The sequence below is a fragment of the Protopterus annectens genome, chromosome 1.part2 (genome assembly GCF_019279795.1).
Source record: "Protopterus annectens isolate FY-2018-M chromosome 1.part2, PAN1.0, whole genome shotgun sequence".
NCBI lineage: Eukaryota > Metazoa > Chordata > Ceratodontiformes > Protopteridae > Protopterus > Protopterus annectens.
The window spans coordinates 168369614-168397585 of NC_056727.1; the positions used below are offsets into that span (position 1 = coordinate 168369614).

Sequence of the window (27972 nt, forward strand, 5' to 3'; positions counted from 1 at the left end):
CGCACTCAAGAGCCTTCAGTAGCTGAGACACAATACAGGTTTATTAAGAGTTAGCACTTTCACAGTGTTCCATACCACTTCATCAGACAAAAAGTAAAACAGACACTTTTTAATCATTTTAATTTTACTGTTTAAAAAGTGTCTGTTTATTTTACTTTTTGGCTTATGAAGTGGTGTGGGACACTGCAAAAGCACTAACGCTTAATAAACCTGTATTATATCTCAGCTACTGAAGGCTTTTGAGTGCTTCTGAGTGTTATCCTTTGCCTATGTTCACCTGGGCTTTGTGGTTATTTTAAAATTTGATACTTTATGTCCCTCAGGTCTTAATGTGGATTGTAATTGGAGAGTTCTTGTTTGATTAATTTGTATTAATATTGTCTTAATTGCATAATTTGGATGTCTGTATATATAGTAGTGTTGTTATTTGTGCATTTTAGTATTCCTTGAAGGCTGTGTGTAACTGAGTATTTTATATTTTGTTATAATAAAGACCAGTGTTCTTACATTTTTCATATATTTTGATTTAATTTGAGTGGTTCCTGCCTGGAGGTATTTATTCTTTTTTCTTTTTCTTGGATTGTTAGTTAGGTTGGGTTTATGTACCTGTTGAAGATGTTGAATTTTAGATCTAAGGGACCTTTTGGAAGGTAGTTACTAAATAGTGAGGCTAGGGTGCAACATTCAGAAGGTTTGTTTACTAATTTGTGAGCAGCTGCTAATTGTATATAGGAAAGATAATGCAGTACTTCAAGCCAGTTAAGAGAATGTAATGCTACACAGTAGTGGGTGGAATATGAGGCAGTGGTGGCAAACCTAGCGACTTTGTTGTAACATATTTCGAGTTTTGGCTGTAGGGTAGATAATAAATTACTAAGGAATGGAGCTCCTTAGGTTAGGGAGGATAGTAGATATGTGATGGTAAGGGTTTTTTACTGGATGAGCTTAGAAAGTGTTCATGGTTATGAAGAATGCCAAGTTTCTGGGGAGTTTTTTTTGATGTTGTGCTGAATATATGTCAACATTTAGGTGTTAATTGACTATGAGATGCTACTTCAATTGCAGTTTTGCTTTGAGAGCGTATAGTGAATTGGCCTTTGTTTATGTTTTTTTTTCTTAGAGGTGAATAGAATTAGCTTGGTTTTGTTTGGGTTGAGTAACAGGTGATTTTTTAAGACATTTTGCTATGGAGATGAAAGCAAGTTCTGTAGTATGTTGGGGCTTGTATAAGGAGTCGGCTGAACAGATGATAGTTGAATTGTCTGCATATTGAACAATAGAGCCAAGTTTGAATGAGTAATGTAGATTATTGATAAATATACTAAATAAGGCAGGTCCTAGTATTGAGCCCTGGGGAACGCCATTAGGGTTTTGGAGATAAGAAGAGAGGGAGGAATTCCATCTAACTGCTTATTGTCTGTTTGTTAGAAAGCTTGTGAACCAGCTGAGTGAAGAGGAGGAGAGTCCTGTTTGGGAGAGTTGATTTAGAAGAAGTGGATGAGACACTGTATAAAATGCTTTTGAAAGGTCTAGAAATAGTGAAGAGACAATTTTACCAGAGTCTCTAGCTTTGTTGACTGTATCCATAAAAGAAGTCAAAGGGGACATAGTACTGTGACCTGGTCTTAAGCAGTGATGTGTGGGTGATAGAATTTGATTATGAGTGAGACAAGAAGTTGAACTTGTTTCTCAAAGATTTTGGAAATGGGAGAAAGAATAGCGATAGGGCAGTAATTAGAGAGATATGTGGGGTCACCGCCTTAGTGAACAGGTAGGATAAAAATAATTTTTCAGGTTTTTGGGACATAGGATTTGAGAATGGATCTGTTATTAAGTATGCTAATAGGGTAGGCAATAGCTTCCGCAGCAAGTTTTATTTATTCTGAGGATAGCTCATCTGCTGCAATAGAACCAGGTTTTAGTTTGATGAGTAGTCTTTTTATGATAGAAGTAGGAATGGATTTTAGAGTAAACGAAGACATTAGTTGGGTGGAAGCGTTAGTAGAATTGATGTCAGAAGGGGAGGGAGAACAGGGATGGAGAAGATGGTGCAGTAGTAGTGCAGACTGAGTCAGAGTAAAGTAGGGGTAGTTCATAGTGATTTTTGATATGGTGTTGTTAAAATGGGTATTAAATAGTTTGGCTATGTCAGGGTGACTTTTATGGGAAAATGAAGTAGGTTATTTTTTGTGCCAGTGTTTTGAAACAAAGTATGGACATCCAGAATTTGTTAGGGTTATTCCTATTATTGGATTGAAATTTAAGGTAGTATTATTTTTTTTGTCTTTGGTTACCTGCTTTTTAACTTGATTGTGAAGTTGCCTGAAATTCTGAAGGATGGATTGATTTTTGTTCTTTTGTCATTGTTTCTAGATTTTCTCTCTGTTTTGCATTAATAGTTTTGTTGATTTGGTTAGCCATGGGTCAGAGTTAGATTTAATTCTTTTGTTCAAGGGGGTGCAAGTTTGTTAAGAATTTCTAGAAATATGGTGTTAAAGTAGTTAACTGCGTTATCTATGGCAGTGATTTTTAGGATATTCCAGTCCATCCGTTTCAATGTGTTAATGAATGTTTGAGGATTAAAATTAGCCAAATTTCTTATTGTTTGTAGTGATGTTCTTTATGAAGTATAGAGGTTTTTCTGAGCATGTAAGCAGAAAGATGATTACTTTGTGTATTTGGGGGAATACCTGCTTAGAAGATTTTGTTTGGGTCACTGACAAGTATCCAGTCTAGGATGTAACCATCAGTGTTACCCTTATTGAACCTGGTTGGGGATGTGATTACTTGAGTAAAGTTAAATAAGTTAATGTTAGTGGATGGAAATTTGGTGCAGAAGTGTGCCCAGTTAATATTAACATCTCCCAGTATAATGGTTTAATTCTTGATTGTGCTGGAGATCCAGGCCAGGATTCCTTCCAGAATGGTTATATTATCGCCTGGGGGATATAAAGAATTACACTGTATAGTTTTTTTGCTTTTATTTATTTTTGGGAATGAGATTAGAATTTCGGAAGTAGAGAATTGGGGGTTAGTGTTAGAGAAAGAAATAGAAGGACTTAGGGAAGAGGAGTGCAATGCCTCCTCCTTTCTTGGGCTGCCTATCTAGCTTTATAGTGTTGAAACCAAGGGGAAGGAATTCTGAGTCTTTTATGTTTGGTTTGAGCCAGGTTTCTGTGACAGCAATAATGTCTGGTTGGATGTGGGATGTCCAGGCATGGAAGTCTGGGATTTTGTTTTGAATACTTTGAAAGTTTAGTGTGACTAAATGTATGGATATGGTGGAGTTGGGTTGATAGGCTACGTTAGTTAAGGTGGAACCTGGATTAGTTTGGATTAGTTTGTTTATCACCACTAAGAAGTATAGTTGAAAGTTAGGTGTGTAAATGGCTGGCTGTTGGTACTTTTTGGGTCTACTGTATGCTGTTAACAAGTGTATGGGGTTTTGTAGATAATATTAAGTTTGGGGAAGAGTAGTGGTTGTATAGGAAAGAGGTTGGAAGATATGTTAGAGTAACTCTTTGAGTGGGGTGTAAGAGACAATGTAACTGTTATAGTTTTAGAGGGAATGTGGATAGGGTTAAGAGTTGTGAGTGGAACCAGTACAAAGAGAAGTAGGGAAATATGTATATTAAGTAATGAAAGTCTGGTTAATACGGACATAGCAGTAATGAAGGTGATATAGATACTAGTGGAAGTAAGGTGCAATATGGAGTAGAGAGGTTAGGGTAACTGCAGAGTTTTGTGTGAGAAAAAGTGTTTGAGAGTGTTTAGAACTTTAGGAAATTATGTATTAGGAAAAGTAGAACCTAGATTGTAGTAGAAAGTATAGGAATTGAAAAGGGGGGGTTAGGAAGATGAAGGCAGAGTAGGAGACGGTCAGGTGGAGAGATGATGTAGGAATGAATTGAATGGTGTATTTGTATTTGTAGGGATGTGTGTGGCTAAGGAGTATAAGTTTAGGAGTAGTGGGGGTAGTTGGGAATTCGGGGATAGGGTAGGGGAGAGGAGTCAGCCCTAGCGAGGGTGAAAGGAATGGGTTGAACACAAGGCAGACCAGGCAGCATCAACAAAAACAACAGTCTGATAGCTACACTGCCATGCCCCAGGTCAGTACCATCAGATAGTAAATCAAACCTTCAGATTCCCTTTTTATAACTTAGTGTATATGATTAGTTAACACAAATTTGTGATTTGTATTGTATTTACTGAGAACACAGAGAAAAAGGGAAAAAATTGTGGGCTAATGGAGAAGGGGGGCCTAAACTATAGTGCTTGAGTAGTGTGCACACCACTTGCCTGAAAATGCTTAGGGATTCTATTTGTAAAAGTTGAGTATTAAGCAAAGACTGGTTAGGGCATACAGTGCAAGCAGTTTAATTTTTTAGAGGCTTGACACATAATGTTGCTGGCGAGAAGGGTGAAGAATTCCAGTCAGCCAGCTCAGTTGGTTGAAACACTCGCTGTGCAGTGCATGAGAGGCTGTAAAAAGAAAGAAAAGAAAAACAAATACAACACTTTAAGGGAGTATTTTAAAGGGTAGACTAAGAGAGAGATGTCTATACATTAGAAGACAAAGTACGTTGACAAGTGGACCAGAGGTGTAACAAAATGAATATGCACTAACACGCAACAGACCTGGTTGATACAAAATGAACTAAAGATGACTCTACAAACTGCAGTAGTTATAATACATTAGCAGCCAGACTATTAAATCAGTATTCGATGTTAAAAAAATAAAGTGACTCTATGAACTCCAATAGTTATACTTCGTTAGCAACCAGACTATGCAATCAGAAGTCGATCTTAATAAAATGACTAAAATTGATTCTAAGTAAGACTTCTGTTAAGTTAACGACCAGCAGCAGCAGTCAAACTTAAAAAACAAAAAAAAAGCCATCAGTAAAAGTACAGTAGCAACTAAATTGTAGTGATTAAGAAAGAATCTGCTAGGAAGCAACTAACATTTACCAATTTAATACATGCATGGCAAACAATCTCAACATCCAATTTGTAAAAAAAAAAAAAACAGTAGTGTAAAATAATGAAAAAAAACTGCACTCATTCGTACAATTGCACAGAGAAGACTCAACAGTGAAACCAAGGCTTGTTCAACATATTAGCACATGGGAATGTAAGCCAGATGTGAATGCATTTTATGGAGTTAAAGGGTGAGTTTACTATCAATGGATCTGTTTTATGAATGGCCCGTTATAAGGTAACACATAGGATCATAGGAGGTTACTGGGCTAATAGCTCTGGCTCCCTTACAAGCATAGCCAAGAGTTTATCCTCAAAAAAGAAACTTCAATCAGCACCTCTCGCCCCTGTCAGTCATTACAGAACTGTGTACTGCTACTGTTTCATTTAGATACCTTACATGCTTACAGATGCATTGACTGAGTCATGATTTGAAGATTGTCTTCCAGGTACTTGTTCTGACAGTAGAAAGCAAAGCAGTTTCACTGATCAACAGGCCTGGAACTTAAAACAATCTTCTTCTTTTTCTTTCGGCCTTTCCTGGTTAGGGTTGCCACAGCGGATCACCATCCGCTCATGATTGGCAGTGGAATTTTACAGTGTTGAGTTGCTAGCCCAGCGCCCAACCTTCCACAGAAGGCGCACACACGCACGCACTCAAGCCTAGGGCCAATTTAGTGTGTCCAATCTACCTACAGCATGCCTTTGGGATGTGGGAGGAAACCGGAGCACCCGGAGAAAACCCATGCGACCACAGGAAGGACATGCAGACTCTGCACAGAAGGCACTCCAGCCGAGGATCGAACCGGAGAACCTCTTAATATTCCCAAAGGAAAGCAATTTAAAAATACCTAGGATAGATTTTATTATTTCTATAAGTTTTAATGCTATGCATTTTGTTTTCAGTGCTGATAAAGCCCAGTTCATGAAAGACTGTGAAAGTTCCTACTCAATGTGGACTTTTTCCGGAGGATTTCGAACATGGGTCAAAATGGCTCTTGTGACTACAACTGAAGAAGATGGAAATCGGTCAGTTGAGTTCAGGCAAGAGGTATCCTTTTGCAGTTTGAGTTCAGAACTGTTAATTATTTAAGTTTTTTATATTTTCATTGTCTTTTCTGCCTTTTTTTTAAATCCATGGAGGAATTAAATGGCTTAAGCTACTAGAAAGTATTAAATGGTGGAAGCTGCTGTTGACAACAGACCTTTAATTTGTTAATTGTTTTTACACCCACATTTAGAGTTATGAATCCTGGATAATGGCACATCTGACTGTTTTCTTGATTTATTTTCTTGTGTTTATTAAGGCCAGATTCTTAAAGATATATCATAATATGGTGAAGTGCCTTCATTTATCTTGCAGTGCTATGGGGAGGGGGTGCAGAGTATGCCTAGGAGCCCAGCTGCTACACTGAAATTGACACACCCTGCATTGCACACCATGCCATGTACAAGAAATGTGATTAATTTACGCTCTGTGTTAATGAATCCCGTTACATGTGTACGGCATAATCAGATGTGGTCCAGTTTTAATGTATGCATATCCCCCAGTGGTGTGAAAATGTGTTCAACCCCACAGTGCCATCTGTATGTCAATTTAATGTTGAATGTATGACAGCAGGTAAAACTTTGTCATGCATACAGCATTAAGGCTGTGACAAAACAGATGGTATGTTTTGGTGCTCTGTTTCTAAACTGCAGTGCATTTACTTAGAAAAGTAACATTTGCAATTATCCCTCTCAGTATTAAGGAGTTGGCTGTCAGTAACTCACAACTGCAATGAGCTTGGCATTTGTAAGACATGACAATACCAAGAAGAGCCTGTATACAGTTCTTCTCATATCTCTGCAGTGTTGCTGCATGCACGCAGGGTACCAACTCCAAAGCCTGAAGTTACACTGCTGACACACAGTGAAAGTTCGTCATAATACCGGTAAGAACCACTGACATCAGTGGTCAGTACTGTTGCTGTATAAGAATACAGTGGCTTACTACAACAGTGCTTAGAGTCTGTAGGCATAGTGAAGATATGCTATGTATTTGTAATTGAGAGCAGGCCTTCAGTTGTGGACGCCTGTTAGGAATTTGCTGTGGTATAAATAGTCATGATACTGTGCTGTCTCAAGTGTAAATTGTTTCAGAATCTGCCTCTAAATGTTTATCATATGAATCACTGCTGCATTCTGCGTAACAGGATTTTGGCCACAAGTGGACATCTGCCTTCTTGTCAGATTCTTACAACTCTACAGCTATATCCCTGCAGGTGCTGGATTATCTACCAGTCTAAGGATGTCAGCTGGAAACCCACCTGTACATGAGAGAGTAACTCAACACACCATCTTCAATTTTTTTTTTTACCACTGAAGAATTTATTTATTCTTTCTCATGCAAGTCTTTAGGGCTTTTTCAGTAAAGATTTCAAAGCATCTTCTGATAAGTACCCATGTGTCTTTATTCTTCTGATTGTATTGTTGGTACATGTTGCATTATATTGTGTGTTTTGGGATTTCTTTTTTTTATTAGGTGGCATGATGTCTTCATAAAAGTAATCTACAGTGTTTTTGTTTGGGTGATGAAAGAAATTATGTTTTGAGTTGCAAGCACTGTAAAACTTTCCAGAAGGAGATGCTTCTTAGGAGGACTAATACTGTAGACTTTCCTAGATCACAGTTGCCTGATTATATTTGCTGCAGTTTCCACTTCTTTGTAGTCACTGGGTTCTTCATCCAGTACTTTCTGTATGAACTCCAGAACAAAACCAGATGGGAAAAAATGAATAAGCTTGATTGATAAAGAAGCAAGCTGGGAAACTGAGGCTTTAATAATATCGCTGGTCCCAGAGGGTGCAGGACCCATAAGGCCTAGGTTCATCTCTCCCAACCTAGGACCTTGCCTACACTTTCTCAGTTATGCCATCCCCACTTAAGGCAGACAGCAACTTCCAGCCTCAGGCATTATCTAGACTTACTACAAGATTTCCTTCTTTGGAGATTTACTTGCAGGTCACTATTTTTCTACAGAAAAAGGCCTGCCCAGAATTTTAGTTAACTTTCTGAGATGGCTTGGTTTCTAAGCTTAGTCCTGCTCACCAGGCTACAGTCCTACCAGTCTCCAAGTCATCTAAAGCCCAGCTGGCAACACCTCAACCACTGATTTGGCAGACATCCATGTGATGCCATCACCGTCTTTTGATTACCAACTTTTTACTGAGGAATATTTAGCAGTTCGGCAGAAAGCATTCCCATTGTTAGTATCAGGCCACCCTTCTTCCACTTCTGGTACAACCATGCAGCAAAAAACAGAGAGGGGGAGATCTCACTGAAGCTACAGTATGACAGTGAACTAGAGCATACAAAGTTAGCCTTTGGAGATCAGTTGCAGTCTCCCATGGGCCACAGTGTAGATGATGAAAACCCTCACTCCTCTGGATTCCCATATAAAGATCTGTCTTTCCTTCAGGGAAACTGTGAGCCGTATGCAGAAAACCTTCAGGTTTAAACTGCAAGAAAAATCCAGCCAAGCTAGAATTTACAAAGTGTGATACATTAAATCTCATATAATGGAGCCACATGGCATATATGCAGATGACCCCTTGAGGGCATCAAGTGCATCTTCTGCATGGCTTCTCAATACAGATGGCTTTTTTACTTTAAAAATCTTTATAGTTACATTCAAACCAATGAAGCCAAACCCCACAAGTGTGGCATGGATGCTTTGACCTTTTTATTCATCTCATCCCCACAATAATTAGATAGTTTTGCTGTACTTCTGAAATACAGGTTCTTTAAACCCAGCTGATGCCCATAAAGATTAAGGTGCTGGAAAATATCCTAACATCCAAATCAAAGGTTAGAGGTCAGACAAACAAACTGTTCAGTAAAAACTACAATTAAAAAACACAGCCATATTAGAGTTTTCACTGTGTGATACCTTAAACCTCCTGAAATGGAGGCCCATGGGATATATGCAGATGACTTCCTTAAGGACTTCAAGTATTTCATGCTTTCTGAATGTCCATGACTTTTTACTTTTTAAGTCTTTGTGGCTGCATTCACAACAATAAAGCCAAACACCACTAGCTGTGGACATGCATGTTTCGGCCTTTTTATTGACCTCGTCAGCAAAGCACAAGTGGATAGTTTGGCACAGTATATATGGTGTATAGGTAATATAAGGTAACCCCTTTGGAAGGTGTGTAATGTACCGATCATTTTTTCAATTATTGAGTGTTCATTTTAGCATTATGTTCTCCTATCTAGTATTGGCTCCCGCTGTGGTGTACTCCAGTCATAGACTTTCAAACAGAACTGGATCAAACATGGTGTTATATAACAGGGAGAGGTTAACTGTAAATAACTTGTAAAAAAAAAAATATATATATATATATATATATATATATATATATATATATATATATATATATATATATATAATGACAACTTGTGAAGTGGGTCTGAATATTTAAGTTTTTCAGCCCTGTGATTTTTCTGGTAAGGGGTTATTGCATCTTTTTAAGTAGTTTCATGTAAAGTCTTCAAAGGCTACAGGTCTAATATTAAACAGTGTGATAAGTGCGGGTGTAAGATGCCCAATTCAGACGGTCATGCCTGGTGCGTTTATTGTTTGGGTGTTGACCACATTAATGCTTCATGTGATATTTGTTCCAGCTTCAGCGACCAGACTTTGGATGAGCGTAAGAACAAGCTGATTCTAAAGGGTATGATGAAAACTCCCTTCTTGGAGGTTCTTTCTGGGACGGAGGTCTCACCACCTCCTAAGACCAAGAAACATAAAGAGAAACAGAGTCACTCAGTTCCTACATCTCCATCCTCCTCGGAACCAAGTCGACACCAAGCTTCTCCCATGGCTTCGGCACAGACCACTTTGGCACCAGGCTCCATGTCTTCTCCCTCGGTGCCGCCCTTACTTTTGACTCCTACCACTGTACCGGCTTCGGCACCATCTTCCTTGGTGCCAACCTTGGTCTTGACACTGGCTCTGACTACCATACCTGCATTGGCACCATCTCCGGCCACTGTTCCGATATCTTATACGGCTCCACAGACACTGACACCATCGGTTCCGAAGGTCAAACACCTTCCCAGAACCAGATATTCTCCCACTTATGACCCCTTTTTGGGACATCACTTTAGTCCCTTTCTCGATAGCCCTTCCTTCAGATCCACCAGGAGTCTTTCAGAACAAGATGTAGTGAGGGTTGTGAACCACCTTTTGGCAGCTAGGGGATTGCCCACCCCTGCTAGGTCTTCCTTCCCCCTTGGAAAGGAAGCTTCCACGGCATATTCACCTGTATATCCTCCTCCGGCCTCTTCCCAGGCCCTGGAGACTTTGGTACCAGTGACCACCCTGGTGCATACTGTCTCAGCTCCGACTGTGTAGGTTCCCCTGTCGGTACCGATTACTCTTGGTGCAACGGCTCTGTTGGAACTGGTGCACTCTCGGAGCAGTGATTGGGCTGTCAGCACCGTGGCTTCTAGTTTGGCGCCTATTTTTTGCTGGTGCCATCTACAGCCACGGCTCACCTGGCAGCTACCGGTCCTCTCGGATCTCTTCACCTGGAGGCAGGCTCCTTAGGGTGGGGTGTGAACCCGGTTCCGAAGTTGACCTTGGTTCCGGCCTCCCTTCCCTCCTCGGGCGTGCCTGCTTTCCAGGTGATGGAGAGGGTCCTTGCCTCAACGGGCTCGTAGTTGGCACCACTGGCATCGACACCACAAACCCCCCCCCCCTCTAGCATGCAGCTGTACCAACCCCCTACTCTGAAATCACAAGCATGAGAGCTGCAAGACCTTCACTTGAAGGGAACCCTTTCTCTAGAGTCCTCCTCAGAAGATCCCACTGGGGAGCCATCCCGGAAGAAACGGTGCAAGAGGAAGCACCTCGATTTCCCTGAGGAATCCATCACTGAGGACACCGATTGCGGTGAGGGAGAAGGGTCCCCATGGTCTCCCCCAGAAAACGTCTCATTTGGAGGCATTCTGGAGATCCTCAAGCAGAGGGAAGACTGGAAGTCCTCTAACCCTTCTTCAGAGGAATCTGTGTTCTTGCAGGCCTTCCGTGCTCGGCCCTGGGTGACCCCACCTGCAGATAAGCTTGTTAAGCTTATTGTGCAGCATGCCTGGAAGGCCCCAGACAACATAGAACCTATCACCCGGAGGCCAGACGAAAATTTTATCTACCCCTGAAGACCAGCCCAATTAGTCCAAGCAGCTAGTAGTTGATTCCATGGTCGTGGCAGCGGCCACCAAGAGGGAACTGGCAGAAGATAGTTCCACTGTTTATCCCCCGAACAGGAAATCTCGGGCTATGGACAGACTGGGGAAGCGGGCCTACGCTTCAGCGACCTTTGCCATTCGATCGCTGAACTATCTGGCACACTTTACTCGCCTCCAAAGAGACCTTATATCAGAAATGTCTGCCTCTTTGATGGGGGGTACTGCCGGATGAGGTACGTGACACTGTTGCCTCTCAGCTGGCTACCATGGATACCATCTGTCTCAAACTCCTCAATATGCTTGATCTTTCACACCACTAAGGGGGCAGCTCGAGTAGCCACATCAGGCATCGTCATGAGATGGCATGCTTGGATGCATTTGTGTGATTTCGTGGGCCCCTTTAAATCTTCCTTTGTCAACATGCCAGTTGACGAATCTTCCCTTTTTGGTCCCAAAGTAAGAGACACACTATCACTCAGTGAGAAGGACGGAAAGACCTTGTCTGCTTTGGGCATATGTTTTTCCACCCCCCAGAGATCCTATTCCAGGAACCAGAGGGGACGAAAATTGTGGTTCAAGAAGTCCCAAGGATCTTTTCGGGACACTTGTGGTGAGCAATCCCCCCGGGGCAGAGGGGGCAACTCATCTGGAAGACGCCCCTTTCGGGGCAGAGGGGGTCTGCGCAACCAGGGCACTAGAGATTTCTTCTCCGGCTGACCCTACCAGCACTCCTGAACAGAGGCCCGATTGCTTTCCTCTGGAAGCAGTCGGGGGTCGATTTTCCCTGCACCTACAGGCCTGGCAAATCATAATGACGGATGCATGGGTGCAAAGAATAATATCCAGAGGCTACCATATCCCATTCGATCTTACTCCCAGACCCATCAAACAAATCCCTGATGCCCCCCAGTCAGAGGGAGGCAGCAGGAGAAATTGAAAAGCTGCTAAGAAAAAGAGTCATCCAGCCAGTCCCACCAGACGAAAGAGGATCTGGATTTTATTCAAGGTTCTTTTTAGTGCCAAAAAAAGATGGGACTGGAGACCAATCCTGGATCTTAGCTTACTAAACAAATTCGTAAAACCTCAAAAATTCTGGATGGTCACAGTACAGTTCCATCCTCCCCTTTATAGGGAAGGACAACTGGATGTGCTCTGTAGACCCCCAGGACATGTATTACTACATAAAGATGGACAAACACTCCAGGAGATTTCTCCGCTTCTGGCTGGGAGCCAATTACTATCAGTTCAGGGTTTTGCCCTTTGGTCTCTCGACAGCCCCCAGAGTGTTCACCAAATGTATGGCAGCCATAGTAGCTCATCTCTGACTACAAGGATTCCAGGTGTTTCCATACTTAAACGATTGGCTCCTTACTGCCACGACCAGGAATCTTCTCATTCACAGCCTCTCTTATACTCAAGGCCTTGCTCTTTGCTTAGGTATCACGATCAACATGGACAAATCTCAAATGTCCCCAACAAGAGCACTGGAATTCATTGGAGCGATCTTCAACACAACATCCTTTCAAGCTTCCCTTCCTCCTCGCAGGCTCTCTAAAAATAAGAAGCCAGATTCAAGTCCTCCTTCCACAGACATTTGTACCAGCATTCCTTGTACTACAGTTATTGGAATCTATGGCAGCAACCATTATCTTAGTTGCACTGGCAAGGTTACACATGAGACTAGTACAGTGGCTCCTTTCATCAGAATGGTCGATCTTAACCCACCCACTCGACCACATGATTCGCCTTACAAACATTTGCTAGAAAGAAATGCTTTGGTGGATGAAGCCAGAATCAAATCTTTGGTGTCGACCGTTCTGTCTTCCCCAGCCCAGGGCCACGGTGACCACGGACGCTTCCCTGCTAGGGTGGGGGCATTTTCCAGGGAAAGGCAGTCCAGGTGACCTGGTCTCCCATGGAGGCTAATTTGCACATAAATGTCCTAGAATTGAGGGCAGTTTTCTTAGCGTTGCAAGAGTTCCACACATCCCTTCCTTCCGGGACCATTGCAATTCAGTCAGGCAACATGTCTGTCGTCTGGTACATCAACAAAGAGGCGGAACCAGGTCTTACCCCCTGTGTTGGGAGGCAATGAGAATTTGGCACTGGGCGATGGCTTCCAACCACTTTCTTATAACAACGCACATTCCCAGGAGTTCCAACCTTATTGCGGACAATCTGAGCAGGAACATTATGATGCCTCACGAGTGGTCCCTCAGTCCTATTATAGCAGATCAGATCTTCCACCGTTGGGGCAGGCCTTGCTGCGACCTGTTTGCTTCCCCCCTAAACAACAAATGCAGAAGCTACTTTGCCCTGATCCCCCCTCAGGGGGAGTCACCGAGGAATGTTCTGATGCATGATTGGCCCCCGGGTCTGCTGTATGCCTTTCCCCCATTTCCCCTCATCCTGAAATTCCTCCAGAAAGCTCAAAGGTTGAGAAGCAAAGTGATCCTCTTTGCCCCTTATTGGCCCTGTCAAGTCTGGTTCCCTTTCCTATGGCCTCATCTGATTCACAGCCCATGGATTCTGGATCAGTCCCAAGGTCTGCTGTTTCTTCCTCAGGGGACTGATTCACCCCAATCTCCACAGCCTCAAGCTCACAGCTTGGTTTCTCCACTTCCGATGATTGCCAGGCTATCTGATATGTCATCTCCTGTTCGTGAGATTATTCTGGCTTCACACAAACCTTCCACCAGGAAAATATATTGTATTAAGTGGGCTAGGTTCTCTACATGGGCCAAAGATCATATCATAAATCCCTACTCCATGCCTATTCAGAAGATCCTACAATACCTGACTACCCTATTACATGCAGGAGCTTCAGCATCGACAATTACTGTGCATTTAGCAGCTATCGCAAATTTTCACAGTGGATTTGATAATGCTTCTGTTATATCACACCGACTGTGCAAAACCTTTTTGAAAGGAGTATTACATGTTAAACCTCCTGTCAAGCCCCCTATAGAACCTTGGGACTTGACATTGGTGCTTCAGTTATTAACAAGCCCTCCTTTTGAACCTTCTAATTCATGTGATATGAAATTTTTGTCTTGGAAGACACTACTTCTAATAGCCCTTACCTCAGCGAGAAGAGTATCTGAGTTGCAGGCCTTGAGTGTCAAGAGACCTTACTTGATTTTTCATAGGGAAAGAGTGTCCCTACCTACTGACCCATCCTTTTTGCCCAAGGTCATTTCTGGGTTTTCAAGTAACCAATCTATTGACCTGCCGGTCTTCTTTCCTCGTCATTCAAACAGAAGAGAATATCTTTTGCATACCCTTGATGTTCATAGGCAACTTTGTTTTTCAGAAAAACAGATCAATTGTTTGTGGCCCTTGCAGGACCCAGATTGGGTAGGCCTGTCTCCAAAATGACTTTATCTTCTTGGCTTAGAAACGCCATTACCTTCATCTACCATCACAATAAAGTGTATTTACCTTCCAGAATAAAGGCTCATTTGACTAAATCGATGGCTACTTCAGTGGCTTTTCATTCCAGAGCCTCTGTAGATGATATCTGTGCAGCAGCCACTTGGGCAAGACCTCATACCTTTATCACTCATTACAAATTGGATTTAGCTTCCAGGGGACGAGCATCTATTGTTTCTATGGTGCTCAGGAATATCCTTCTTTAGGGCCACCCAGGACTCAAGTAGCTGGGCACTCAGTCCTAACAGTAAGGAATGAATAAAGATTTACAACATCAGATAAAGAAGTTATGTCTTACCATAACCTTCTATCTGTGTTGTAGATATTTATTAATTTATTACTTCCCACCATCCTTCCCCCTGCCTGGACTCCTGGTGGACTTTAGAATTTCCATAGCTAAGGTATTTGCTCAGACAGAGCCTCCTACTGTCACTTTTATTATTTCTATACTGCAGGGGCGGGCAAACTCAATCTGAAGAGACTATAAGTGGGGCGTTATGGGTAGGTCTTAGCTGAGAGTTTTTTGGCTGGCGCAAGCTTGGTAACAGCCGTTATGGTAAGGCATAACTTCTTTTTCACCATCTGGGTTAAGGAGCACAGCTAAGGCCTTGTGTTTACCCAATTGTGTTAGAGTTAAGTGTAAGGGAGTTTAGTGGACAGATAGTTTTGGGAGATGTGTGTGTGGCTGCATGTGTGAGTGTAGTATGTGTGTTGTAAGGGGATTTTGTGCTTGTGTGTGCGCGCGCACATCATGCTGACACACACCCGCTTGTGTGTGTGTGTGTGTGTGTGTGTGTGTGTGTGTGTGTGTGTGTGTGTGTGTGTGTGTGTGTGTGCATCTAAGCACTTTCTTCAGTATACTACATCTGTTTCTTTTGGAGTCATTTCGTATTGCAACTTAACACAAGAGATCCAGATCTTCAAAGGCACTGACAGTGATCCCTGACATTAAAAAGAGAAAAAAAATGCCTTCTTTTTTCTCTAATAGAGAATGTTGGAATGATGAAAAGACATGGAATTTTCAAAGTTCTTAACCATAAGGCTGTCATACTACAAAGGGCCTTAAGTTGACTTATCTCCTGAACTGGCAGAGCTGCATTGTTTGCTTTCTGCTGGGGGATTCCTGATCATTTCTTGAGACTAAATAACAGAAAAACAGAAGCATAAAGTTTGCAGGGCTTTAAAAAGATTCTCGACTTTGCATCTGTTATGTAGTTTTCAATAATCCACAACTGTGCATCAGTCAGTATATCAGGATTTTACCCACAGGTGGTGTGGTTTGATCACAAGGGTGAAGCCTATGTCCCTACCCACATCTGCATAGTAATTCAGTGCAGTGCCAGAGAAGGGAATGAATTTTCTCTGCGCAATCAGTTTTCATATACAAGTTTAAGAGAAGAACAGGCTTGGCACCATACATTTTTAAATTAAGTACGGAACTGTAATGTCTTGAGTTATTGACTGACAAAATAATTCTTAGAGATTTAACAGAAAATAAAAATTATACGTGGTACTTTCCAACATATGAAAGGATGTAAACACCACCAGCGGCATTATGAAAAACTCTGGGCAGTGAGCGGTGTGGTAATAAGTGGTATGACCACTTATTACCGGTTATCATAATGTCTCAGCTGTCCAGACTTCAGCAGAACTTCTCTTCTATACCTTATATTTCTGCCCTGTCCAACTTAAAATGTTTTACTAGTCAACTTAAATGGTGGATCCCAGTAGAAAGATGGCTGCTGAACAAGACTTCAGCATCCAGTCTTTTTTCTTGTGGTGCTGCGGTAGCATTGTCGCCTCACAGCAAGAAGTTGTCCCGTTCGATTCTAAGCTAGAGCGTTTTCTGTGTGGAGGCATGTGTGAATAAGCGTGCCTTCGTTGAAGGTTGTGCGTCAGGGCTGGTAACTCGGCACGTAAAAATCCACTACCAAACATTAGCGGACCGGAGTTCTGCAGTGGCGACCCCTAACCGGGAAAAGCCGAAAGAAACAACAATGCTGATTAGGCCATTTATTGTATAATTTATGTTTCTGTTTAAGAGAAACACAAAAGGTATCCTACAACAAGGATATTTAAAATATTCTCTTTTGGTTATGTTTAAACAGCTTTGTTTCTGAGTGAGAAGGCTGTTAACAAGCAAAAGCAGCTGGCTTTACAAACACTAGAGGTAAAGACTTGATTTCCTGCAATACAGAGGTGCCCTATGATGGTTGGTATTTGCAAAGGTAATTATTATCCACGGACTGACTCTGCCTTGTAAACTCTAAGAATATGTACTTACATCAGTGTTACCATGCAATATATCACCCACAGCTATATCCATCTTCTCCCACACTTCTGCTTTTGGCAGTGGTACTTGTTAAAATTTGAGTACTTTATAAAACTGCATATTCTATCACTTATATGTCAGTATTTAAAACTGATTAGATAAAACAGTAAGAATCACCTGAAAAGACTGGATCATATACAGGTGCTGCCTAGTTATATATGCCTTAGCTATTCTAGAAAAGGAACAAAAGGCTGGAAAATAAGTATAAACATGTGATACCTGCAGTCATTGTAGACATAATCAAATCCAGGTATCTACAGTATGGTAGTTAAAGCATTTACTAATTGTTGGAACTTGCATTTTTCATGGGCTGCACTGAAATCCAGTAAGGTCTGTAACAATCAGCAGAGTCCAAAAGATCTGCTCTCATTGTAAGTGGGTAAGATAAGTAAATTTAATGTAAATGTCCCAGATGAGCTATTTTAATGGCAGGAGAGAATGTATCTCGTCCAGAGAAGATGTTGCAGTGCCTTCATCTTTACTAAGATTCCTGACAAATTATTGTTTTGAAGTAGAGAACATTTGTAGAACAGTTCTTTGGAACATTCTGTTCACTGGAAACAAGCTGTGTACAGACTAGCCCACTGGGTCCTTCTGTTCACTGGAAACAAAGTGTTAATACCCATACTTCATATGTTCAAAGTAGTGAAATGCATAAAGAAGACAGTAACCTATATAGGCTCTGAGATAGGCCCTTATTACTCTGTAGAGTTTTGTATTTGTTCAGGTGTCCCTGCTCCTACACGAATCTCTATGAAAAATCTGCAGTGACACATTTTTGCTGTTACTGGTCTTTGCCAATGTCTCCAAATCTATCATCTTCAGGGAAGTGTTTTAAAAAAAAGCAATATCTTGTCACAGTAGTTTTCATTTGAATTAGTGATCTTGCATACTTTGGTGTCTTGTTTAATGATATTTGGAACTGAAATATACAAAGTGTTTTTTTTTTTCTTTTGAAGCTGCTTGACTGGTGCAGTTTGCCTTTTTATGGAAATAATGTCCCCTGACTGTCCTAGTATTAACCTAGAACTTCATCTTTTGCTTATGTTCTAAGTCTCTTTTTATTCTGTTCCCATGCCTGTTATGATATTATTCTCTGAGGTTAAAGGATTTTGTTGATTTGGCAGTTGTACAAAAGGGTTGCTGATGTCTTGCCTGTGCAGGTGTAGTCTTTCAGTATTATGGGGATATGCAAAGATGTGCCTGTTACAGGAAGTCCTTCCTTTTGTCAGTCTTGAAATTTTAAGTAACATTGGCCATAAATGTCTCTGTCATGCCACTTGGTTCTGGACGAAGGATGGGATTTTCTTGTGTTCTATCCTAACATTTTGACAAACATGCTTAAACTGGGAGCTTTTAAGCACTGGTCCACTGTAGGACTTCGCTACCTTTGGCATTCCAAATATAGAGATGATTTTGTGTAGTGTAGAAGTAAATTTACTTGCAGATAACAGATGCCACTGGCCAGGCAGTGGGGAATCTGTAATACTTGTCTCTAATGACTAGGATGTAAAATTTGTTTTTTACGTGTTTGTTGAGTTGTTTGGCTCTGTCATTTTGCTGAGTGATTTTTATGTTTGTTTTGTAACTTAGTTTGTTGTAAACTGGCTAAACCTAGTATGCTAATGTTCCTCTTTTTAAGGACATCCCAAGAGCATTGTCTGGTTAACTGACTTATTCAGAACCACTAAGGAATCAAATCCAGGACTACAAGATGAATCTCATTGGCAGTTGTTAGCCTTAATTCTATGTGCTAAAGTTGTGTTATATGAATGCTCTAGGAAACTCTTTAAGTGAGGAGTTTTATCTTCTAACTCCAGACTGCAGTATTCTTGTGGATGTTTAATATCTGGCTGCCAGTAGATTCACCAAAGCCATCACATCATTCCAGTCTAAACCACAGTTCACAGAAAATGCTAAATACTCAAATAACCACATTTTTGTGAATGTCCAAGCCCAAACCCCTGTCAGGAAGGTGTGCCCTCTGCATCCCTAACTTAAGTAACTCTTGTGATCACTACAAGTAAAAAAAAAATACATTTTTGATTATGATCCTGAGAACATAACAGATGTCATTTTTTGTTACCCATCATTGATAGCACTTGTCAGTTTTGATGCCTGTATTCAGTTAATCAGGTAGCTCGTATAATAATCTTATACTCTGGTATTGACTTCTGCATTCTAGTCATTACTTTATCTGCTTGTCAGCTGTCATTTAATCCCTGTATTTTTGTCTATTTTGTCTTGTTCATGGCTGAAAAGCATCCTTACAAGTAAGTTTACTTACCTGAGTAAATAATAATGGTTTTAAAGCATTAAGTGGACTGTATTACTAATTTTTCTGTTTCTTTCTTTTATTACTATAATTACAGTCCAGTGTGGTGAGCTATAACGATCGGCGGCAGCCATCAGAACGCAGCGACCGTCTATTCTTTGTTGTATTTGAATGGAAAGATCCTTTTATTCAGGAAGTCCAAGATGTGAGTGTGATTTATTCTCTTCATTCCAGAAACATCCTTACAGTCTGTGTTCATCAAGTAGTCATATGTGAGGCTACAGAATTCAAGGAATTAGCTTCTTCCAACATAGAGACTAGAAATAAAAGTGGGAATTGTTTTGATGATGTAGACAACATTATTTTTAGTGCTAATGGTGGCTTGTAGATCAGCCACAGTAGGAAGAACCGAACAATTCTATTGCTGCCGATGATTCTGGAGCTATTGATATGAACTGTTGGGAATACTGATCAGTTATGCAGGTTTAAAACTCATGGTATGGACACAGCCTGTAACTTATATACATAATAGTTTTGTCCTTTTTACTAATCTGATTTTGTTTGTGAAGAGGATAATCCATACTGTTAAGATCTTTGAAGAGTTTCTATATCTCACAGTAAATAAATTTGCCTGGCTCCATTGAATATGGATTATTGTCCTTCTTTGGCAGAAGTGTATAATTTTGCTTGTGCAGCATCAGTCCTTTAAATGTGAAAGAAGCAAGACATAAAGCAATCAAAATAATGTTTAATGGGTTTATTCTTAAACCCATGCTGGGGGCAGTTTCTTGTGGTCCTGAATCAGAGGTTGGACAGACTTCATGAGGCGTACTCACCATTATATGGATTGCCAGAGGGAACTGAGGTTGGGTTTGGAAAGGGTAGAAGTGGTTGGAGGATGAAATGGGGGTGATAGAAGAGAGTGTAGTTTTTGAGTAATAGATGTAAACCAGCAAGTAATTTGGACAAGATGTGGGAGATTTGATTACCGTTGGGAATCTTGAAAAGATAGATATTGTGAAGTGAAGTTACGTTTATTGGATCATGCTTTGATCAGCATGGTGTGACTGGAGAATGGGCAGATGAGGGGGGTTGATGATGAAATCCTAGGGATTCCTATGACATTATGTCTGATATTCAGAATGGATGAGGTGATGAAGGAAAATGCTTGGGAAAGGATTGGAGGAGTTGAGTTTTGAATGGATTAAAACTGACTTGGAGTGACACATTGATGGTCCTTATAGGCAAGTACTAAGCTAGCTGCACTTGTGAGATATTTTAAGCCAAGCCAATTCCTCAAAGCTGAGAATCAAACGCTGTACCTTGTGTCTGTACTGTAAGGTAAATACCCTAACCATTATGCCAGCCAAAAAGCATTATGGAAATGCACAGCAAGTAGAAAGGGAGAGGATAGGGACAGTGGAATAGCAGCTGCTGAAGCCGCAGAAAAGTGGGATACTAAGGGTATGGGAAGGTAGAGGATATTTGGTAAAAATGAAGGTATTAAAGGAAAGGGTAGAATAGGAGGGGGTTTCCTGGAGGTCAAATTGGGTAAAAGATGTGTTAAATGGTAAACAATAACATACCTTCAGTATGTAGGTTGAAAGATAAGAGACAGGAGGCAAGTGTAAAGGCACTGATGACCTGGTAGGGAATTTGAGTAATGGAAGGAGGGGATTTTATGAATTGCTTTGCAGAATGTTAGTACTTGTATAGAAAAAAATGGGGTAGATGGGGCTGACAGAGCTCATTGAAGGCTGGACGAGAGTATATTAAAGCAGGAGTAATGTCGGTTTTGCATAGGAATCTTGGGAAGGATGAAGTGATGGCAATATTTTGATATCAGAAGACTGAAAGTATGAAAGATTAGATAGATTTCCAAATGGTATTTACAGAACAGTAGTGCTGAAAACATTTGAAGGTAATGTTGATGTTATGTACTTTTCTGACATCATTTGGAAGAGACCAAGGTAGCTGTGTTTTTGAAGAGCTTTGGGAAACCACAGGGCCTAGAAAAATATACGCCTCTCTCATTGTGCAATACAGTTATGAAAATAATTCCTAGAGCGAGGGCAGTAAGCATTTGAAATGCTAGACCAGGTTGCGAAATACAGAGACTAAGTGGCTGAAAGAATGGAAAGTCCGAGATGCCATTTCTCTGAATATTTCCTTTTCTCTGAGGTATGGTAATCTTGGAGCTGGTATACATACATATATATATATATATATATATATATATATATATATATATATATATATATATATATATATATGTATATATATATATATATATCTATATATATATATAAGTTCGGGAGTGTGTGTGGGGTGCATGGGGGCTAAGAAGTTGTAAGAAGAATGATTTTGAAGATTTGCTCTTCTCTTGTGTTGTTGTCTTTTTTTTTTTTTTTTTTTTTTTTGTGGCGTGGTAGCACTCAGAATTTCGAGTGCCAACATTTCAATCGAAGACAAGAATATCAGAGATAATTATTCAAAAGCTCATCTTTCCATCTCCTGCTGGTTTTGTAAAGGGAAGATTATCTGTGGATCATGGGAGATTAGTGCAGGATTTTGTGGAATGGAGAGTAACAGTAGGAAAACAAGCAGGTGTAGTCTTCCTTGATCTTTAGAAAGCCTTTTTTAGTGTGACTTGAGAGTTTTTATTTGCAGTTCTGGGTAGAAGGGTATGGGATGAGGATTTTAGTAGATACATAAGGACACTGTATAGTGTTCAGAATAACGGTTGAATGTTGGGGTATCAGATCCATTGGAGTCAGAATCACAGATAGCATATGGCTGGCATATGTTGCCGAGTCTCCTCCTACTTGTTTTGGAATACTGGCTCAGGTGTTGTGGGAATTATTCAAGAGTAGTTGAGCAAGAACAGAAATGGATTTTAAATTTATAATCAGAAGATTGCACTCTGCTGTCAGTGGATGTAACAGAATGCTACCAAGACAGTTTATTGGAGGAGCTTAGTATGGAACAGATTTAAAATATAATTCCTAGAAGCCTGTGGTAGTGATGGTTAGAGAGCAGATGGAGGAGGCTGTGGGGTTGCACATAGGTTTAAAGTTGTACAGAGCGGTGAAATAGGAAACTTTGTTTGGGAGGAGTTGTACTGCAGCAAGAAGCTGGGGGCGGGTTTTTGGACATGTATTGGTAGTGTAGGGTCTTTATAAATTCATAGGTATTTACCAGGCATGCACTCCAGGAGACCAGTGGTGAGCGTATTGTTATTGCTGATTAAGTGAGTTACTTAGACTCACACAAGTTTGCAAAAGAGGGCTGACACAATTAAACCTTGGATTACAGGAAACAATTTGTTAACAGCTCATAACCTTAATCTTCCATGCTGGAGAACTCTAATGGCTTCAGGGTGTTGAACCAAGGACCTTCTGCATGCAAAACAAGTGTGATGACCGCTGTTTTACAGAACTTGTATGGAAAAGACTGAGTTAATGAGACTGATGATCCTCCAGTAGATGTCATACTTTCGGAGGCATTTGGGTATTGTACCCAGAGTCAGAGTTTTGAGAGGTGGGTAGCGTGCCTTTGATCAGTTCATCAGAAGGGGAAGACTGACAAGTGCAATTGTCATCAGATTTATTACTAACAATGGTAAGCAAATCATCCAGCGTTTGACATGAGGAACACAGATCACCAGTGTTATCAGGTGATACCTTTAAATATACATAGCATTTAGTACACAGTACAAGATACTGCTGCTTTAGGAAGTCATTACTGGCATACTCATTTAAGGAATCTATTTTTAACTGCAAATGAATAAAAAATTCTAAAAGAAAGGGATAATCAAAATTGGTTACCACAGAATCCACAGAGATTTTATATCCACTTCTGTGAGAAAAGTCACACAAACAATACACAAATAAATATTAAATTAAGTAGAATAAAGCCATTGCTCTGACTGTACCAGTTATGAAAGTCACACAAAAACTGATATTCCTTTACATCGCACACAAGTGCAAGCAGTAGCTGTTGCTCACTATCGTTCGCAGTCGGACCACTTTTTAACAATAAAGATCAGTAACTTACAAAGCAAAATAGGATTGGTTCAAATAAGCTCTAGATTGTCTTCTCTGCAGTCTGTCTAAATTTATAGCTGACTAGGACCCTTGGGATGGCTAGAGTTTGCCTCTCTAAAACCTATTCCTTTCTAACAACAAGTGGTGAACATTAGTGGTAAAAATAACAAAATATAAATCAACGTAAATCTTCTTGTCTAAAAGCTATCCCTTTCTTCATACAAACAATGAAAAAGAGCAGTAAAAAATAAAATATAAATAAAAAATATTCTGTTACCAGGCAACTCCACAGTCAATCCCAAACTAACTGAGGATTGTTTAGATAAGCTCCTTTCTCCATTCTCATGTTAATTTAGGTCTTAGAATACTTTCTACAACTTTATGAATGTAATACTTTATGACTATAATATTCTCCACAAAACCACATTGACCCATATCTGTCATTGTTGGCAACACGTTTGACATTATTTTAGCTAGTGTAGAGATAAACACTTTATAACTATGTTAACAATTTTATTTTGTCCCTTGAGCAAGCTTGAACACTGCTTTTTTTAACAGAGTATCATAATATACTCAAAAGTACCCCATCCAAATAAGTTCTTTTACATACCTAGGCTATATATCTTGGTTATATATACTATGTCCATAATCAGCTACACAAAACCAAATTAAAATTCCAAGCATGCCTGCCTCTGAAACCTTGTTAGCAACACTGTCACTGACTCAACTTGTATCACTGTCGCCTTTGATGTTCATAAGTTCATAGGTGGGTACTAGGCTATCGGCCCTAGGGCCTGTACAAGCCTAGCCATAAAGATTTCCTGGTTTACACCACCCAAAAAGTGATCCCCAGGGTGAGTTTGCTATTCCCCATCCAATCGTCAAGATTTTTCTTAAAGAAGGCTAATGAGGTGCTCTGCTTGACATGAATGGGCCATCTGTTCCAAAGTTTGGGGAGTCTCTGGGACAAGAACCTATTCCTCCAGCTTGTTTTGTTTATTGTGGTGACAAAGTTTAGGTCCCAGGAGCGTGTGGCTCAGAGGGATTGGGATTTCTGTAAGTGTAGCATGCCCAACAGCTCTGGGTTTGACACGACTTTGTATGTTAGGCAGAGATCACCTCTGAGTAGGTGATATGCGACGGAGTAGAGCTGGAGTTTTTTTGAGACGGTCTGCTTAGGGCATCTCTTTGAGGCCAGTGATCCTCTTCGTGAGGTATTTCTATGGCCTTTCCAGTTGTTGTAAATGTTTTGTGAGGTACATACCAAACGGGGTGTTGTACTCTATAATAGTTCTAATGAGGGATGAGTAGAGAGGAACAATGACCTCCTTTTTTCTGGATGTGAAACCTTTTGTGATGAGGTGTGCCACATAGAAGGATTCCCTGACTACTGTGGCGATGTGATTATCAAAGGAGAGACTACTGTCCACCTGTGTCCCTAGGTCTCTTATCACACTTTCAATTTTGAGTGGACTACCGCTTATGTGGTAGTTCATGGGCACAGGGTTTTTCCCAAAAGGGATGACTATGCGTTTTTTGGCAATGAGCTTGAGGCCATGGTTTTGACACCAGGCATCTGTCTCAGTGAGGCCCTTTTGTAGAATGCCCACATCATTTGCGGATTCAATAATGGTTCCCAGTTTGCAGTCTGCGCATTTTGTTAGCCATAGACCCTCTGTGTTGGCCTGAACTTCAGAGAAGTAGATGCCAAACAGGAGTGGACCCAGGACTGAAACCTATGGTACTCCACTTGTCACTGGTCTGGAGTTGGATTTAGAGTCGGCTACTTTCATGGTGTGGGTTGTGTCAGTGAGCCATTTGGCAACCCATCACATGACATAGAGATTTATCCCCATTTTAGTGAGTTTATCTATGATTCCAGAGTGGGGGATGGTGTCACATGCCTTGGTGAGGTCTAGATAGGCTGTGTGAACCACTTTACCCTTATTCACAGCTCTGGTGATTGCTTCAAAGAAGTCTATCAAGTTTAGGAGACATGATCTGCCTTTCATGAACCTAAACTGAGTGGGGGCCATAGTTTGAAGGTTACCTATGTCTTTGTTTATAAGTTCCATGATGATACATTCCTTGGCTTTGCAGATCAGGCTTGTCAGGCTAATGGGGTGGTAGTTCCTGGGGTCCGTGGTGGATCCCCCCTTGTGGAGTGGGATAACTGTAGCTGTGCGCCATTCAGTAGGCACAAAGCCTGAAGTGAGGCTCTGATTAAACATGGTACTTAGGTGGGGTGCCAATTTGTTTTTCAGGCCATGCAGAACACACCCCGGGATGTTGTATGGATGCTGTATTCTTGGCTTTGGACAGTGCGGTTTTTACCTGTGCGGCTGTGATTACCGGGACTTGGTATCCTTCCAGTATTGAGATAGGCCTTTTAGGGAGTGAGAGGGGGGTGAAGTTAGCACTGAACCTATCTTGCAGGATGTTGGCAATATCAGTTGGTTCTGTATATTCAGTGCCATTGTGCTGTAACTCAAAGCAGATCTGAGTGTTGCCTTTGAGATTCTTGACATAACTATAGAATCCCTTGTGGTTACCTTTAGAATCTGTGGTGATTTTGTTTTCATAACTAGCTTTGGAGGTTGTTATGAGGGATCTCAGCTTCTTACTGAGGCTGACAAGGGAGTTTTTCCAATCTTAGGACTTTACTGTTTTTTGCAACAGTTTCTTCCTTCTGTTGTAGGTTTGTTTATGGCAGGGGACCACCAGATTGGTTTCTGTTTTTTGGAGCAGAGCATTTTGGTTCTTTTTGGGATGGCATGATCCATGCACTCATGTATGTGCTCATACAGTTCATTGGTGTAAGATTCAGCAGTCGTACTTCTACTTTCTGTCTGAATGGGTGTCGTGAAGTTTGCCATTTCTGTCTTGAGAAGCATGAAGTTGGCTTTGGAGAAGATTTTTACAATGGTTACCTTAACGGGGGGGGTGGGGTGGGGACGGGATGTGGATGTCTAGGGTGATCAGTTTATGGTCGGATCTGACCAACGAGGAGCTGACCTCTGGTGTGGCACATCAGTCGCCCATGTTGGTAATGACCAGGTCTAGGATATTGGTGCCCCTGGTGGGGGTATGGATAAGTTGATCCAAGGTGCTGGGATTTATGAATTCCAAGAGTCGTTGAGCAAATGTGTTGAAAGACTAGAAGGCCATAGGTTCTGTTGCCACACCCAGTGGTAGAATTACTTTTCCAATATTGAAATTACAGTGCAGGGTAATGAGGGTACTGTAGTCCTGAGGTACCATCCTTCTGAGGAGACATTAAACAGACATCCCATGTGCTTGAGTTACTAGTAACTGAGATAGATATAAAAGATACCATAACTTTGCTTAAAAATACTAGTGTGTCTTTATTAAAACCATCGTATTTAGACCTACAGTTACATATACTACATTTTCAGACAGGACATACAAATTTACAGTCCTCATTTTATATACTCATAACCCCCACCCTTTTACCCAAGACAAAAACTTTTATTGTCCTCTTTATTTCTGCAACATTCAACTTTCTATTATAAAATACTTGCTTACAAAAAATTGCACACATTTTTCTGCCCACATGTTCATTCTTACACTTCAACAAATGTGTATTCGCCATAGAAACCATATTCATACCTATTTCTTTTTCCCCTTCAACTTCCCATATATTTTTAATATGCATTCCAAATTGTTTAGCCCTCTCACACTCTGTAAAGAAATTAATACTGGTTTCTTCCATACCGTATTGGACTTCATTTCTTCATGGTGTTTATATATCATTAATGTCTTAACAAGCAATTTATTCAGTGAAATATGCAGTATAAAATCACAAATATTACCAAAGCTCACTGTCCTTAAGTTATTTGCCTCTGTTTTACCATCTGCCAGTCCTTCCTAAGGATCTGTTAAAATTTCTTCATGATTTGCTTACACCAGCACTATCTGTGTTTCATAGCTCCTCTATGCTAATCTTTTGTCTTGTCATTTTATAATACTCATCGATCTTCCAGCACCGTTCCAATACTTACTCTTTCTACTTCATACCATCTTAAAAAATTCTGATATCTTACATCTAACATCCTTGCTACTAAACAGACGTCAGCCTTATACTCTGGTATTCGGGCCGACTGGACGCGGACTATACCCAATAGTAAGGACTGCAGCAATGGGGATCCTCGAACATCTACATTTATGGTAGGTACAAAACTGTACTTTTTTCTTTTATCATAGTGTATAACTTTTATAACCCAAAGTAAATACAACAAAGATAGATACAGCAAAGGATTAACCAGCGTCAGTCCACTGTCTCCTTTTTATTATGGAATACATCCCTCTTTATAGGATTCAGCTTAGCCCCCCCCCCCCAAATTATTCCATAGGTAATTTCGAGCAACTCTCCTTTCCAAACATATGAAAGGATGTAAACACCACCAGCATAGCTCAGTTTACTAAGCTGGATGATTCTGGTATACTTTCTTACTGAATGCTAAATTAAAAGACTTCCAGGCACCCAATGTATGTTTAACTTCACTCAGCAGTCCTTTCCCTTCTACTGCTTCTTGACCACCAGATCGTATTCCTATTGTCTGTGCTGCTTTCATAATAAAACATATTCCACCTGTCCTTACAGCAGCTCCAAACTTCTTGCCCTTCTTTTTACTAAAAGACTATCCCTCTGT

General features: G+C 40.7%; 2 protein-coding genes across 2 annotated transcripts in view; one reads left to right on the forward strand and one right to left on the reverse strand.

The window, feature by feature from the left end:
- Positions 1-27972, reverse strand: part of NENF (neudesin neurotrophic factor) — a 1081512-nt gene that overhangs the window by 706025 nt on the left and 347515 nt on the right. The gene's annotated exons all lie outside the window — the stretch shown is intronic.
- PACC1 (proton activated chloride channel 1) overlaps positions 1-27972 on the forward strand; it is a 245467-nt gene that overhangs the window by 177693 nt on the left and 39802 nt on the right. The window contains exons 5-6 of the mRNA XM_044055402.1: positions 5887-6031; positions 19351-19458. Coding sequence (XP_043911337.1) covers positions 5887-6031; positions 19351-19458 — 253 coding nt within the window. The remainder of the gene's footprint in view (positions 1-5886; positions 6032-19350; positions 19459-27972) is intronic.